General features: G+C 38.1%; 1 protein-coding gene across 3 annotated transcripts in view; it reads left to right on the top strand.

Annotated features, from left to right (window-relative positions):
• The window catches only part of ssh1a (slingshot protein phosphatase 1a), a 38,811-nt gene extending 23,706 nt beyond the window's left edge, over positions 1-15,105 (top strand). For all 3 annotated transcript variants that reach the window (XM_028458322.1, XM_028458323.1, XM_028458324.1), the window contains 12 exons: positions 632-696; positions 1,442-1,563; positions 2,486-2,554; positions 2,708-2,773; positions 5,757-5,951; positions 7,156-7,249; positions 8,341-8,469; positions 8,667-8,713; positions 8,831-8,977; positions 11,644-11,844; positions 11,945-12,620; positions 13,943-15,105. In XM_028458322.1, coding sequence (XP_028314123.1) covers positions 632-696; positions 1,442-1,563; positions 2,486-2,554; positions 2,708-2,773; positions 5,757-5,951; positions 7,156-7,249; positions 8,341-8,469; positions 8,667-8,713; positions 8,831-8,977; positions 11,644-11,844; positions 11,945-12,620; positions 13,943-14,935 — 2,804 coding nt within the window. In that variant the 3' untranslated portion in view covers positions 14,936-15,105. The remainder of the gene's footprint in view (positions 1-631; positions 697-1,441; positions 1,564-2,485; positions 2,555-2,707; positions 2,774-5,756; positions 5,952-7,155; positions 7,250-8,340; positions 8,470-8,666; positions 8,714-8,830; positions 8,978-11,643; positions 11,845-11,944; positions 12,621-13,942) is intronic.
• The last annotated feature ends 2,745 nt before the right edge of the window (positions 15,106-17,850 follow it).

The following is a 17,850-nucleotide window of genomic DNA, read 5'->3' as shown; positions in this document are numbered from 1 at the left end:
GTAACATGGTTCCCCAGTTTTGCGTTGAATTATAATTGACAGTCATTATAGAATTTTTATGGCAATTACAATTACAAAGTCAATTATCTAAACTCAATTACAGTAATTACGCCATGATTGTAATTATTTATGAATTATGCGATTGCAATTACAATTGACCCCAACCTTGGTTCACGTACCCTGTCCATCTTGGTCACAAGTCAGACAGAATCACTGATTCACACTCTGCTGAAGGGTCCCCAAATATTGATAAAGATGAGTCTGAAAAATATTTGTATAAAAATTAAATAAAAAAAAATAATAAAGATTAGAAACAAAGGAAATTGATTATTAAAACATTTGTATTGATAGATTTTTGTGTTGTCCTCGCTGTGATAAGTTATTTTACTCTGGGTTGATAGAAATAGCAGTAATTAAAGTTAAGCAACATGATGATTAAAGTTGATTATGTAACACTGTTCCTTTCTCTGTAGTTGTAGCTTTGGTGTGAAACTCTTGCTTTTCTAATAAAAAGCTTCACTCTGTACCAAAGCTCCTTGTGTTCCAGCATGCTTTGTTTTTATGATATTTTCCCAAACTCGATATTGTGTTGCATTGATGACTCATAACATTAATCACCTTTTTTCAACAGGCGACTTACCTCAACACCTGCAGGTGATGATTAACATTCTTCGCTCTGAAGACAGAATCAAACTGGTAAGAAACCGTGTCAATGTATGTACATCCAAACCAAATAATGCATATACATTAGGGGTGTAATGATTCATTTGAGCAATGGTTTGATTCGAATCACGATTTGTTGTTGTCGATTCATTTCGAGGACGATATTGGTTAATTTAGAATGAACAGTATAGGTGAGCTTTCATAGATTCCTGTTTCTTGTTAGAGAATTGTCTATAAATGTATTATGCACTTAAACAAACAAGTAAACAACATTTAATGGGAAATTTATTCACATTTTATTTGAAAGTCTAATCAACACTTCAGTTTAAATTAACAGGAAGTTAACTTTTCTGCTCTCATTTTCAATAAAAAATACATCAACATATTAGGTTTGTTTTGTCAACATAGAAATAATAGAATATCTAAAAATGAAGTACAACCAACATCTGTTCAGGTTAAATGAGTCGTGTTTGAACTTGCTACTTACTTACTTTTGCAGAGGTAATGCTATCACTGCTGCTGCTACTACAGTGAACGCTGCCAGAATGTCTGCTGTGCTTAAATCCAATATGTTATTTCCTTGTATCAATACAATCGATTGATTACCTTTTAAAATGATTTTAGATCGATTGTTTTATTTTATTTTTTTGCTTCTTTAATTTAGTTTTTTTACCTTTAAATTCTGTTACGACTAAAATATCATAAGCACTGTTGCAATGCATTAACCTCTCCTTTAAAACATTCATTATCATAAAATGGTGGAATGACTTGTGTGCAGGCGGTGCGGCTGGAGAGTGCATGGTCCGACCGTGTGCGCTACATGGTGGTGGTGTACACCAGCGGGCGACAGGACACAGAGGAGAACATCCTTTTTGGAATCGACTTTAACAGCAAAGACTGGTACATATAGAATCTGAATCACTCCTTTAATCCCAGTTAGGAACTCTTTTTATGAAGTGTATTTTTTTATTATGTGGTTTAAAGGTCTAATAGTAAAGAAAATCTTAAATACAGCAAGAGCGCTGAGTGAGGACAATCCTCCACAAACCGCCAAATCTCCTTTTTGTCAGATATTGGCAGCTATGTGGATCAGTGATTCTGATTATGGTACATTGATCATTCACACTTTAAAGGCTTGAAAGACATTTCTATCATTATTAATAACAATACAGCAGGTCCACCCTTTTTTTTCTTCTCTTGAACATTGTAATTAAATTATGTGAGATAATTAAAGAACCAACCGGACAAAAGTGAGTCAAATATCAGTCAATTTGGATTTGGCCAATGATGGCAAATTTTTAGATGTTTATAAACTGATCACCAAAATAATCTGGATCTCCTCCAAAATTGTATGGAATTTTCAATTACGTAAGAGCTTTCTTTAGGATCTGTGTAGTACTTTAGACGTAATCTTGCTAAAAGACAAACAAACAAATTAATTAATGCCAAGGAAAATATCACAACAGGTTATTGCAACAGAAAAACACAAAATGTAACTAAATTAACAATTCACACACAAAATAAAAACACAAGAATAACAGAAAAGTAAATAAAACAATGAGACAAATACACAAAAGTGACTCAAAAACAAACAAAACAGCAACAAACACTTTGCTCTTTCATGAACATTGTTCAAGAAAATGTTGGCAGTATTTTTTATTTAATTATACCAAAAGAAAAACAAACACAGGTAAACCTCCTAAACAGAACTGTGTAACAATAGTAAAGATCCAATAAAACTACTTTGTACATGATCTTCTTCAAGGAATGCTTTATATTAGTCTGAATTCTTATCTGTTTTGTTTTTAATTTGTCCCTTCAGTAAAAGCTGCTCGATCGGTATGGTGCTACCTCTGTGGAGTGACACAAAGATCCATCTGGATGGAGACGGGTGAGTGTGTGAGCACAGCTGGAACGTTTTTTTCCTGTTTTTTTTTTTGTTCTCACAGCATCTTCCCAGGCCAGTTTAGATGAACTGGATTCACATGAAGCTTTGAGGTGCTTCAGATCAGGCACTAACCATCTGCTTTTGTCTGCACCTCAGGGGATTCACTGTGAACACGGCTGGTCGGACTCATGTCTTCAAACCTGTGTCAGTGCAGGCTATGTGGTGAGTAATATTCAGCTCCTGTGCTATTGCTAATGCCAGGAAAGCTGAGAGGATTTATTCTGCCACCTGCAGGCAGGAAAAAGCACTTTCAGCACTTCTTTCATTGTACGTTTTACTGGTATAACCATGCCCTCCTATTTCCTTTCTAAATGCTAAGGAAAGGAGGCTCAATGCTTCCTTTATGACCTCCTTTAGCCTAGGAAACACCAATGCATCCTTAACCAAAGCAGACCAGGTAATGCTGCCCCACAATTCCTTGCAGTGACAACATTTAAATCAGGGGTGTCAAACTCATTTTAGTTCAGGGGTTAAATAAGGAGCAGTTTGAGCTTAAGTGGACCACAGATGTTAGGTGGGAAACAGAGCAAATTTAACATTATTGTGCCCTGGTTTGCACTTCCACGTATAAATGATAAAGTGTGTGAGTATATCAGTCCCTGCAGGATCTTCACTTAAATTTCACTGATTTTGGGAATTTGGGTACATTTCGTGAAATCATTTGGTTAAAAATTGCCAGATTTTTAGAAAAACAATTTGTTATTAAAAATGACTGCCGTCGTGTTGGAAAACTGAGCTCTGCAAATATTGTGGATGTAGAATTTTTGTATTTGAAGTATAGTTTAGATCGGGCCCAAAAGATCCAGCCCGCCCCGAACCAGGCCTGCGGGCATAAAGCCCGACCCAACCCGAGCCCGACCCATTAACTTAAATTTGTAGGCTCGAGCCAGAAGCAAACCCAACGTAAATTATTATTTTATTGAATGCACAGCAGCTCTGCCAAAAGGTGTTGTAATGACGTGACTCGAGCCGTTATCACAGTTTTACAAGCTTTAACGGAGGTTGTAGTAACACGCCAAAAATAAACTATCAAACACACAAAGAACCGTCTTACACCGTCATACACTCACATAATTGTTCACTCTTCTCGCTTATGCCCGCCCTTTCCCCAGCCTCCCAGCCAATCAACACTAAGAACGCATGTAAACAAAAACACACATTGGCAGAGAAAGCTGCACGTAAGTGGAACATTACCAGAACATAGAACCCAGTACGTTACAGTATGCAGACCAGACCGGGCGGCCCGTGCGTGGAGCACCGACCCGATGAAGCACGCAGTCATATTTGTTCCCTGCGCTCCAGCAGCAGGTGAGGAATGAGCAAAATCAGCAAATAATATTCAGTGAATGTGAACGCTGAACAACTAAACGCAACACAACGCCGTCAATATCCCGTCCCACTACTAGCAGAAATCACTTTACAAATTATGCCACAACAATAAAGAAGAGTTTTTCTGTTTATTAAAAAATTGTATTCATGCAATAGGGATAAAAAAAAGAGGGAAAATGAGGCCCGGCCCAAACTCGGGTCGGGATCGGGCCAAGAATCTAAACTGTAATTTGAAGGGGGTGGGATATTTACAACTGTTGGTAATTTAATAAACAGTTCATGTTTTTTCTATAATTTTTACTTTCTTGAGCAGGCCGAATTTGATGCTCTAAAGGGCCAGATTTGGCCCCTGTCCCTTGAGTTTGACACACGTGACCCAAGTGTTTGTGGAAACTCCCGATGACTGAAGTCAGAGCACTCTGTCGTTCAAGAAAAAGGGATCAGAGACATTTTTAGCCACATTGTGTTTTATTCAACATATTTTATTCACCTATGAATGCTTTGTGCGGCTGTAAATTTCTTTGCCTGCAACATATATACATATATAGGCCTATATCTAGCATAAATGTAACAATTTGATAAAATTTTACTTATTTTGGATTCATGTTTTCTGAGTGGAAGGTGAGTGTGAGCAGCCATTCTCAATGTTTTAGTTTCACTTTTGTTCCTTGTATCCTGGTAGCCTCTTTTTTTTTATACACGTTCAAACCTTGTGATATTTGACATTATATCAGCGGTTAGAGGCACAGGGGAAAGTGTTATAAATGCACTTTTGTCGTCCTTTTTTGGGGCAATACCTGTCAGGCTTATTGAAACAAGGTTTTGCTAATTCAAAAGAAATTTCTAAGAATGTTGGTCTCCACGGATAGATTGCCTTCATTTGGTTCTCTGTTCAGAAAATACGAAATTTTGTCAATTTTCATTAACATTTACAGAAATTGTTTATTCATGTACTGTATAGGTACTGTATGTGCACTTGCCCACTGAGATTTCAAATGTCTTCTGTAATTTCTTTAAATATTCTCCCGATTTTCACAATTATTCACCCAGGCATTGCAAGGATTTTCATCTGCTAGATTGCAGAACTTGAATTAACCAACAAACTTTGAAATATAGAGGCCCATGGCCCATCACTTTGGAACGATTTACCTCAGACTCCGAAATCTTTATCCACTTTGAACTCCTGTAATAAACATTTGCAGATTTTGTTAATTTTTGGAAAAGTAGAATTTTCTGGTATTTATCTTTTGCTTTGTATATGTAAATTGCTTACTTGTAGTTGGAATTGGTGAGGTGGCTTTAGAAGTCTCTGTGGTCTCATTAACCTCAACCAGCATTTATGTTATAAATGTTTGATGGACTTTTAAGATATTTTTTATGCACAAATAAATAGATCCAATTGTAGTTTCATCACAACAGCAGACGTCACAAACTTTCACCGCCATTGGATCATTACGTCACCTAGTGGAAGTGTGTTTGATTGTTAAAACATCATGATTGCCTTTCCCTAACTCTTTTCAGGATGTCTCCTAACACCTTTCCTTAACCTTTTGTGCACTCCTTTAAATTTACATACAGTTCTACACCTTGTGTACACAAACGCTCATAAAAGTGCAATAAAAATGTAATCCATTAATATATTTTTTTTATTTCCACCGCATCAGATCTTTTCAACTACCTCAGACCTATCCATAGATAGGAAAAGTGGATAGGAAAGGAGATAGGAGGGACTATTCGGATGCACCCCAGGACTACTTCATTGCATGGTTTTACTTGTATAACCATGACTTCTTTCTATTCCTCATTCACAATCCAGGTCAGCGCTGCAGGTGCTGCACAAGGCGTGTGAGGTGTCACGCAGGTATAACTATTTCCCAGGAGGCATGGCCCTCACCTGGATGGGCTACTATGAGAGCTGCATCGCTTCAGACCAGAGCTGCATCAACGAGTGGAACGCCATGAAAGACTTGGAGACCACACGGCCAGACTCACCCACCATGTTTGTTGACAAGTTAGTAAACACAAACCAGCTGATGCTAACCCCTGCTGAAGCTGCACCTGCTGTTCTCGACCCAGTAGCTCTGCGTTGTCTGTGATTAATAATCTAACTGTATTCTGGACTAAGAGTGACTGATATAAACACTACTGCAACACTAGGAGGGAATACATTACATTTAAGAGCTTTTATCTTCTCTTAAATTGATCTTCCACTGTTTTTAACAAATGTGCTGTTCACTGTTTAAGGGAAAGCTCTTCTTCTCTGCTTCATTGTCTACTACGTCAGTGGTTCACAACCTTTCTTGTCTTGTGCACCCCTTGAGCCTTTTTGTCATACCATGAGTACCCCCTCACTTATACATGTTCATGATTCTCCAAAAGTAGAACATAACACAACTGAATATTTAACGCAAGTCATTTTATTTCATGTTCTTAAATTGAACAATTAATATTCGGGCATTATCTTGTTATTTAACTCAAATTAAACATAAAATGATGTTGCCTTTGTATTATTAATACTGTATTATTAATACTAATATATTATTATTGTATTGTTATTAAAGAAAAATTGTAAAGTTGAAATTGGAAAAAAATAAGAAAAAATTTAAATAATAAGTAATATAAGTAATATTATTCTCTTTCGGTAAACTAAAGAGGTTACATCGACATCTTTAACTTTTCCTGTTTATTTCGAGCAACCAAAAGCAGCACATATTGACATTTTGACCGAAAAAGCTGCTAAATGATTTAAAAAACAGGCTGAATGCTTCACTCCAATAGGAAACAATGGGATGTTTACAGGCTTGTGATGTCTTCAGTCATGTGATTTCAAGTTGTTAGAATGCAGGCTCTAAATTGGTAAAGTAGTCCCATTATTGAAAGTTAATAAAATGAATACAGTGCAAAATAATGCATTTTGTTAGGCATAGATCTTCTAATAGGGACATTTTAAAGATTTTAGGCCACATTTATAAAAACAGAGGAGGATCCCTTTAAAAAGGAAATATTTAAGGAATAACAAACTTCTGACCCAGAAATACCTTTAAAAAAAAAAAAAAGTACCAATCCTCTTATTAAAGCCGCTTGGGACGATAGTTTTTTATTCAGATAGACATGAGGCTTTTTTTTATCAACCATTTGTATGCTCAGATCATACTGGAGTGGAGTTCTGTGGGACATCCTTTAAAGGTTTTACTAAGAATTGTTTTCCTTTGTAGGCCTTCAGAGAGAGAAAGGACTGAGTGCCTTATTAAAGCCAAACTTCGAAGTATCATGATGTGCCAGGACCTGGAGAATGTCACCTGCAAACAGGTAAAAACAGCTGGAACACTCGCTCCCTTTCTCCTTCAGATGCCGCACACATGCACGTTTCCACTTTTCAAATGAAGAAAGTGGATCTCAGCGTTAACCACTAGTTAAATATCAATAATTATGACAATCTAGTCCAGAGGCAACTCCTATCACAGAGGGGGCCACAAAAATGTGATTGTCTGACTAGTGGTTTTACATAATTAACATTCATGTCAGCTTTTTGAATGACCAGGAAAATTCAGGAAAGGAAATGTGTCTGTTTTTGCTGTTATTTTGTGTGTTATGAGTTATTTTGTGTATTTTTCTTGTTATTTTGTAATAGGAGTCATTTATGTGTGTTTTTAATTTTGTTTTGTGTATTGCCAGTGTTTTGTACATTTTTGAACACTCTCATATGTGAACATTGTGCCATCACTGCATAAATTACGCATCAATCTGATCAGCTGATTCTGGTCTGATGCTCTTTCCATCAATGCAACACGAGAGTTTGACAGTCAAAACATCACTGGAACGATGCCTCCATAGCACGCAGCATCCTCTCTCCACTGCAGCCACACTTGACTTCACATGCACCGCTGCGGGTGTGCAGCTTATTCTGTATCTCACACACATTTTACTCACACTTTATTTTCTCATTCAGTGGCTGTTAATATTGACTACTATGTTATTTGAATTATTTTCTTACACTAGAAAGATTAACTGGAGCCTTTTTTCCATCTCCGCTGTGTTTTGTGTCAACATTTACTGCAGCTGATCTCTGCGTGTGTGTTTGCACCTGCTTTTCATTCGTTCTATATTTCGGTGCTAAAACAATCACCACAAACAGTTCCTGGTTTGAGGAATTGCGTTGCGCCCACTGCATTCATTTGTTTGCATTTCCTCCTCCCATTTTTTTGCACCCCTTATGAGATCCGCCTACTTTACATATTCATCAGAGGGAAACGCACTAAATAGATTGTATCCTGATTCCCTGGAGTTTGTACACCTTATTAGCGCGTTGAGTGGCATTTGCACACGTTTTAAACCTTTAGTGAGTCCGCCCCTTGGTGTATTTTAGATTGTACTTTCCGAATTTCTGCTCTTTCCTTTAGATCCGCACAGAATTGGAGCAAAACATGAACTGCAATCTGAAGGAGTACAAGGAGTTCATTGACAATGAGATGCTGCTGATCCTGGGCCAGATGGACAAAGCCACTCTCATCTTTGATCATGTCTACTTGGTAAGAAAACTGATGATGTCATCTGAAAAGGCTCGCTCCATCCACAGTTGAGACAAACACATTCTCTTTCCATTTTTTTTTTTTTCACAAAAATACTTGGACTTACCTGAAAAATAATTGTTTTGGAGATAGTACGGTGTTCTGATGATGTGAAAATATTCCCAGCCTAAACAGAGATTTCTCTCATTTGTTTTCAGGGATCTGAATGGAATGCATCTAATTTAGAGGAGCTGCAGGAGACGGGGTGATTTATTTTAGATCATGAAATAGTCGAGATAAGCTTCCACTAAATCACAGTTTTCATTATGATTGGTACAAGAAGGAATGTTGTTGATGAGTTAACATTATCGTTCCCCCCCAGGGTGGCCTACATCCTCAACGTAACCAGGGAAATAGACAACTTCTTTCCAGGCACGTTCAATTATCACAACATACGCGTGTACGACACGGACGCCACAGACCTGCTGGCTCATTGGAACGACACGTACAACTTCATCGTAAAGGCAAAGTGAGTGTGTAATGCTGCTGTAAACACATTTATACATTCACAACGTTAGCGCTGTAGCTAATATCATAGACGTCATGCTATATGACATGGCGTTAATGTTGACAGCAAGTTTTGATTTAACAGATATATGCTTATATATATATATATATATATATATATACACTTTATTTTTATTAATTGATGAAATATACATATATTTTCACATAGTTTGATATAGTTAGCATGTTTTTTTGGTTGTACTGTATTTGTGGTTTTTGTGATCTTGGTATCATTTAGTAATTTTTTTTCATTTTGTATGTTTTTGTCATTTTTGATGTAATTTAATATGCTTTTTTTTCATTTTATTTGTTCTTAGTGTCATTTTGTGTTTTTTGTTTTTAGTTTGTTGGTATAATTTAATTTTGTGTATTTTTGTGGTTTGTGTGTTCTTGGTGTCATTTAGTAATATTGTCTCATTTTGTTTTGTCTGTTTTATGTTGTCGTTTTGTATAATTCTGTTGTTTTTTGTATTTTTATTATTTATTTTCATTTTGTGTGTTTTTGGAGTCTTTTTGTGCATTTACTTTTATCACAATCAGTGGCTGCCAAATACTTTTTCCTCCACTATATATATATATATATATATCAGTGACGTGCCGTGACCACTAGGGCTGCGTAGGCACGTTGCAAATCGAGACCACCAATGACAATTTCATATGTTTCTGCTGTCAAGTGTTAATTCAATTCATATCAATTTTATTTGTATAAAGCAATTTCCAACTGTCATCTCAATGCGCTTATCAAAATATAAAATTCATAATAAGAAAGAAAAAACTAAAAATAAGATCCACATGAACAAGTGTTTAGCCATCTAACAAAATCTACATCATAAACACCATTAAAGAAATTATTTAATATAGCCTCCATACTCTCCAACAAGATATAGCTCATGACACGACAGCACATCTGTTGTTTGTGTTGGAAACACAGAAACACAGAGAAAATGACAACTTAGAACAGCCTCAGTGAGGAGCATCCACAAAGCCAATCCTTCCTTTTGTATCATTCACTGTGAAAAGTATGAAACATGTTCTGACCTTACCTTTGCTGAAGGTCTGGTAGCTCAGGTGTTGGTCTCCATCTTTCAAAAGCTGTCGTTTTTCCTCAAAACAAAGTTTCTCTATCATCTCTAGCGCTGTCACCCGCCCACTAGTTAAAGAACTTAGCAGCAGCGGTCACGTGTCATCTATTCACTAATGTGTTGTGAACTTACGTATAGCATTTAGCATAGCGCAGTTACGTGCAAAGGCAGCTCTCTACGCTGCCTTTACACGTAAATTGATGTCACATTGGGGACCTGACTGCGCATGCGCAAACACGTAAAATCACGCAATGAGAACGGAGGCAGAAGAGCGACGTGACTTTGGGGGGGGCGTGGCCTCCCTCTGCCTTACAGCGGAGTGAAAAAAAAAAAAAAAGACTGCAGCTGTTCCAGGAAACAGCGCTGTTTAGTAATTTGGGCTATGAAATGCACAAAATGCGGACACTTTCAAACTTATAGGTACTGTAGGCTATTGGAAATGGAAAAATAATCAATTTATAATAAAATAAAAATAAATTATAATTAAATAATCAAAATATCAATTCACCCTTGGGTAGGCACTGCCTACCTTGCCTACCCTGACGGCACGTCACTGATATATATATATATATATATATATATATATATATATATATATATATATATATATATATATATATATATACATACATACATACATACAGAGAGATGGAGAGAAACAGCACCAGCCTTAAAATGTTAATATCAATGGAAAAGAAACCACTTTAATTCTTCTGTTCATTTTCCAAATCAGGAAATAACATAAACCACTTATCGAATTCATTTTGTGTTTACTAACATGTATTTTAAACTGTTGTTCAGCACCATAAACCAGTCGTTCTCATAATTTTTTGGCTCATGTCCTCCTTTTTCTTATTTCTGAATCCACGACATTTTGCTTAGAAAACTATTTAAAAACAACTATAAAGCATAATGATGGAATGAATGAGTGATAACACACGTTTTAAATAATCTAATAATGTAAATAAGTGGAAAGAAAATAGCAGTGGTTCCCACCCTTTTTGGATCGTGACCCCATTTTCATATCAAGAAATTCTGGTGACCCCAAAGACATTTTTTTCTAGAATTAGTTTGTGATCATGTTTGAGCGCATATTTTTTACTTAACTAGATTTCACTAGATTTATATTTCACAAAGTGAAAGTATAGAAATACAGTTATTTAAGGATAATAATAAATGTATTTACATTTTTCAGGAATTTCAGGCGACCCCACATGGGGTTCCGCACCAAGGTTGAAAAGCACTGATTTAGTGGCTTCTGAGTAGATTATGGTTTTTATCATTTCTGGTCATCTCATGACTGGAGTGGGACCAAGACTTACATTTGATTTGTTTATTTTCCAAGTACTCCCTGTAGTGCCATCGCGTACCCCCATTTGAGAACCACTGCCCTAAACAGCAAAATAATGTATAAACATCCCCAAAGTAGCTTTTCTTACCTATTTATCGGAACAGATTTACAGATCATCACCATGACTCAACAGATGGCTTTTAATGTTGCAGATATGCATTTGAATTTAATTGTATCTTAACTGCTTTTTCACAGAAAGAATCATTCCAAATGTCTAGTTCACTGCAAGATGGGTGTGAGTCGGTCTGCATCCACGGTTATCGCCTACGCCATGAAGGAGTACGGCTGGTCTCTGGAGAAAGCCTTGGACTTTGTCAAAGAAAAGCGGAGCGTCACACGTCCAAACCAAGGTTTTATGAGACAGCTGGCAGAGTACGAGGGCATATTAGATGCCAGGTACCACATCACCCATGTTTGGAGTGTGTGTGCAGCGACTTGTAGTTTTCCTCGTCTTTTTCACAGTCTCCTTTTTCTTTTTCTAACTTTGTGTTTGCAGTAAACAGCGGCACAACAAGCTGTGGCATCCGGACGCAGACTGTGAGATGTTGGAGGGGCAGCAGGGCTCTGCTCCGTGCTGTGGAGGAGAGGAGGGAGGTCATGTGACTCCAGAGCCTGGGATGTCCCCCTGCTGTGAGGAGGCGCTCTCAGAAAAAGGGGCCGCCTGTTCGTCCCCTCGCAGGGCCGTAGCCCTGGAAATCGACCCAGCTTACAATAACTACTATTTTCGACGTCTGTCCGACTCGGCCTTGGATAGCGAACCGTCGACGCCCGTTCGCGGTCCGCCTCTTATCGGCATGGAGAAGGTGTTCATAGAAATTGAGGACGTGGAGCGAGACGCTCTGCTGGATGACGAAGCGTTCGATGGGCGGGATGGCCTCGCGCTGCCCCACTTCGGGTCTTCTGCAGAGGGAAAAGCTGCTCAGACTTGTAGCCGCGGTCCCGAGCCTCTGGAGGAGCTGCGTCTCAGGTTGGAGTTCAGCACCGTGGAGGAGGAAGACGAGGAGGACGTACAGAAGGAGGAGGCAGACATGGAGGTGTTGATGCAGCCTGATGATGGAGGGGGCGGGGACGGAGGCACCATTGATGATACGGAGGGTAACGGAATGGACCTGGCAACCCTTAATGAAAATTCCAACAACAACAACCAGCTGAGTGCTTTAACTACTAACAATGTAAGTTCATATATATTCAGTGTAATGCTTAAAGAGAAACTAAAACCTGAGGATTAGGCTGACCCAGTCTGTACTATAAAATTTCCAAAGAAAAATCTTTTCTATGTAAACTAGTAAGGGTGTAAGAAAAGAATGATTCAGCACTACATGCCAATATTTCACAGTGTGATTATCGTATCAATCCAAAATATGTCCAAATCCATTTCGTGTTAATAATTTTTTTAACGAAAAAACATTTAATTGTGCTAACATATACATAGCACATAAATGCCTGGTCATTTGGTGTCAGTGAACTACATCAGACCTTGTTAAACTCTCATTCCTCAATTTGACAGTTTGATAAACGTACCACTTGTTTATATTGGTTCTTGAATTGCAGTTAGTTACTATTTACTTGTTCTCGCAAGTTAAAAAAAACTGAAATAAATTGTGATTCATATTATTTTGTACTTGTAAAGGTATAATCACAGTATATCGCGATATATCATGATTATATCGTATTGTTTAGTATCAAGATGTATCGTATCATAACATGCAAATCATGAATCGTATTGTCAGATTCATAGCAATGCACAACCAACTAACTAGCTACCCAGTACAATCTACTCACCGCAGATTGTCCAACGGCCATTATCAGCCAATGGCAAAAATGGATTGTAATAGTTGGGTTTCAACCCATAGAGGGCTGTTACTCTTATATTTTTATAACAACAGCATGAACTCGTGTCATATTGCTTTCAACGTGTTCTACAAGCGCATTTTATGATTTAACAGTAAAAAGTGACCAGAGATTATGATTTATTTGTTTGTTTAATCATTTCCACAAGCGGAGAGCACACAGGCTACGTTCACACTTTAGGCAAATACAACCCATATACGACTTGTCTCCAATCTGTTAAAGACAGTCTGAACAACACAATCCAATAATTAATTTTTTTTTTTTCAAATCCAACCCACTTTCATTTCATATGTGGTCCTAAATCCAATACATATCCAATTTTTTGCAATGCGGCTTCAGTCTAGACGGCCGAGGCACTTTCTATCCGACTCCTACTTTATCACCTTGTGAAAATGGAACAATTGTAATAATGAAAATAATAATTAATTGTTTTTGTCTTTTGGATTTTGGAAATGATCTCTGCATTGTTGAAGCCGCTGACATCCCTATGCCACCACGGTTGACTCCAAACAGTCTGTTGTAAAGGACTGTTGTATAATCAACAGCAACACTACTTAATACCAAATGCATTTGTTTTCAGCTGAACAAAGTGTTTTGTGGGTTTAGTTACTGTTACTTATTCTTCTGTTCCGTCTTCATACAGGAAACGACAGCAGCGTCTGCCCTCCTCGCAGCTTGTGATGAGACTTGTCCTGAGCAGGAAACTCATTCTCTTCCCACGCTTTCCAAGTTTTGCCTTAAGACCAGTTCTCCTCAAATCCCAAGTGCTTCAGTCCTCCATGGCCACGCCCCCTGTGAAGTGCGACTGTTGTGTCCCTGTGCTCCTCTGGGTCCCTGTGCTCCTTTGTGTGACTGTGCCAACTGTGCTGCCTCCCCGTGTGACACTCACAAACACTTGGTGGAGTCGCTGCTCATCGTTAAGCCTGAAGACCGTCTTGGACCTGGTGAAGACTCGTGTTCTGGAGCTCCAGATGACCCCCCTGAGCTGATGAGGATGAACCCAGAGGAGGAGAGCCCTGCTGGGGCTTGGCTTCTGGGCGGGCCACAGGAGAACCTCCCCCTGCTGCGGCGCCCCGGCTTGGTCCGTCGTCACGCTGAGAGACTGGAGAGACTTTCTGGGTTGTGTGTGAAGCCTCTGAGCCACTGCCACAGGAGTGAGTGTCACACACAGGACGAGGAGGAGGAAGTCCCCGGCTTTCCCTGCGACTTCTCCAAATCCTCCACACCGTGCCATGTGCGGTTGGAGCCTCTGGTGGTTCCGCTGACCAACGAAGCTTTGCTGGGAGCGGTGGGGTCCCCTTCCCCCCATGGCTCCACCCTGACCCGCAGCTCCAGCAGTGACAGCCTGCGCAGCGTGAGGGGGAAACCAGGTCTGGTGCGTCAGAGGGCCCAGGAGATCGAGATGCGCATGCGGCTGGCGGGTCTGACCGTGTCCTCCAGGCTCAAACGATCCAACTCACTGGCCAAGCTGGGCTCCCTCACCTTCTCCTCTGAGGACCTCTGCTCTGCCTGCTCCTCAGACGCTGGGACGCTGCTGCTCCTCTCTCTGTCCCCAGAACCAGACTCTGGCCTGGACTGGGACTCTAAGGACCTGCACACCCCAGAGCGCTCGCTACCCAGTGAGCTCAGGAGCTGATAGATACACAACAGCAAACAATATCAATGCCAACTGTTAGTGGGAGCCAGGGTTGGGCTCAATTAGAATTGTAATCACGTAATTGATCATTAATTACAATTATAGCATATTTATGTTTGTAATTTTAATTGAAAAAAATATTTTGCCGTTGTAATTGTAATTGACTTCAGATAATTGACATTGTAGTTGTCATGGAAATTCAATAAAAACTGTCAATTACAATTTAATTAAACACAAACCTGTGGAACTATGGTACAGTTCTATGGTTTACACAGACATAGTTAATAATTATTAAAATATATTTCAGATCAACTTTTTCCACTACTTGTTCTCTTCAGGATAATTTTACTTGAGTTTTATTTAAATTTTTAAAAGAAATTAAATGTAGGGGTGTATACTGACAGATGAAACCCTCAGATGCCCACACCAAAAATATAAAATACCAATATTACCATGGATTAGGAAGAGATAAAATCAAATTAGATGATAGATAACATTTTTATTGTATTTTACAGCTGATTTAAGACATGGGTCAAATCTGACTTATCATAAGAGATGCTAACAGGAAGCTAACACAAGAGGAAGGTTAAGTTTTATAGGATTATTTATTAAAGGCTCAGTCATTTTTTAACTTTAGTAATTGAGAATGTAATTGTAATCAACTTAAAGTGGAAATATAATAATCATTTTAATTGCAATTTTAAAAATCTGTTGCTGTCGTAATCGTAACTCAATTGTAATTGAGTTCAGATTATTGACTTAGTAATTGTAATTGCCATAAAAATTTTAGAAAAATTATCAATTTGAATTTAATGCAAAACTGGGGAAAGATATGTAATTTGTAATATGTAATTAACAATTATTAAAATATTTTTCATGTCAAGCTTTTCCAAATTTTACCATTTAAAAAAACCCACCCACAACAAAAATATTAAAACCTGTATTTCATTGATTAGGAAGTCTAACAAGGCTAATCAATAGATAGGAAATAAATTACATGATAGATATTTGTTTTTAGTGTATTTTACAGCTGATTTAGGACCAGTTATCATAAGAGGTGCTAACAAAAAGCAGAAGGTTAACTTTTATTTGGTTATTTATTTTAGGCTCAGTAATTGTGATTCATTTAACTTAAGTAATTGAGAACGTGATTGTAATTTACTTTCTAAGGATAACAAATGATAGTAATTGGAAAAATTGTTGGTCACTGTAATTGTAACTGAACAAGGGTAATTGACCCCAACCCTGGCAGGAGCCTATGCACTTCTTTTTTTTGCCACATCATTTCCAACTGCTGTTTATCCCTGATCAAAGTCGTATTGCTGTATCAAAGCCATCAGTTCTTCTCTCACTTTGTTTGAGTCATGGACTAACAAGTGCCTTAGCGACGAGAGCCGAGGCACAAAGCTGCACGTACGGCTGCAGAACCAGACACTCTATGACCTTTAACCTGGAACCCAATGGCACATCCATCACTCTTTTCCCAGCAGCTCCACAATGGTAGCCTGTAAAGATGAACTTGAATCCCTTAAGAGCCTAAAAGAAAGCAAAGTGTTCCCACGAAGAAGAAGTGTTTACCATGGTGTAATGTGGATTTTACAGGTTCTTTTACCTCATGATGCTTTTTAAGGAGCTGCGATCAGGTGTGAGTGAGGTAATGAGCTCGTGTCGCTGCACTTACTGCACGAGTCTCAGCGCGTCAGAGTGGATGAAATGAAAGGAAGGAGGCGTGATCACTGTTTTCAACAAAGCAGAAATATTTCTGCCGTTTCTTTGCACTGTACGTTTTTAAATACGAGTACATTCTAAGCTATCTTTGAAAAATAATAGGTAACACTTCACGTGAAGTTTTATACATAAGGCTGACATTATCTGTCATTAGCATGAATAAGCATGAATTATGACACCTTTGGAGCTGTGTTGGTATTTTTTGGGTTAAGTTGAGGGATCTAGTTGTGTTAAGGGTAGGGCTGGGCGATATAGACCAAAACTCATATATCGATATTTTTTCTAAAAATGGCAATATACTATATATGATATAGTTTTACCAGAAAGACAAATCTGGGTTAAATTTGCTGATGAAAAATGCCACTCAGGCACATTTATTAACAAACCGCTGCAAAATATGGCTTTTTCTGCTCTTAGGGACAGCACGTGTGAGTGAGTTTTGGTGTGTGGCCTGTTTAGGGCGGTGGTTCCTAAACTTTTCACAGTCTCGTTCCCCTTCAAACATTTTACCTGAAGCCATGTACCCCTGACTTCTGCACATTCATAATGTAGTGTCATATACATTGTAGATAAATACAGTGAAATTTGTCCCTGAATTGTACCTATTTTGTTGAGGAATAATAATAAATTAAAAAAAAAAAGAAGAATCTGTAAGCACAAAAGAAAACATCTTATTCAGAATTATCACTATTTAATTTATTAGCCTACTGGTATTTTCAGTGAGAAACAAATGAATCTATCAAATATTTGTTGATTGCACATATAGCAGTAATATAACATATTCTTCACCCTGAAACTGTAATACAACTTTAGTGAGAAGGCTGAGTTTTAGAGGATGCACAGACCTCTGTAATCTTTGGCTACATTTATCATTTGTGCTTTTTTGGGGGCTCGGCATTTGTCACGTGTGGCAATGCATGGAGGCTCCTGACTGCTGGTCTATTTATATTCTAGTTTCCAATGTTGTCACGCTGTTTTAATTTTTATTCACGTACCCCCATGACAATTTGCGTACCCCACTTTGGGGTATAGGGTAAGGTTTGGTTTAGGATGCACTTATAAATCCATCTAATTGTGCTTTTCTGAGAAGTAGTAAAAACAGCGACTCCTCAAACAAGTATATTGATGCAAAATAAGCTATGCAAAAATTGATATGGATGTAGGCGATATTGTAATCTTCTATATTG

Source organism: Gouania willdenowi, chromosome 9 (genome assembly GCF_900634775.1).
Source record: "Gouania willdenowi chromosome 9, fGouWil2.1, whole genome shotgun sequence".
Taxonomy (NCBI): Eukaryota; Metazoa; Chordata; class Actinopteri; order Blenniiformes; family Gobiesocidae; genus Gouania; species Gouania willdenowi.
This window is presented reverse-complemented; position numbering and strand designations above follow the sequence as displayed.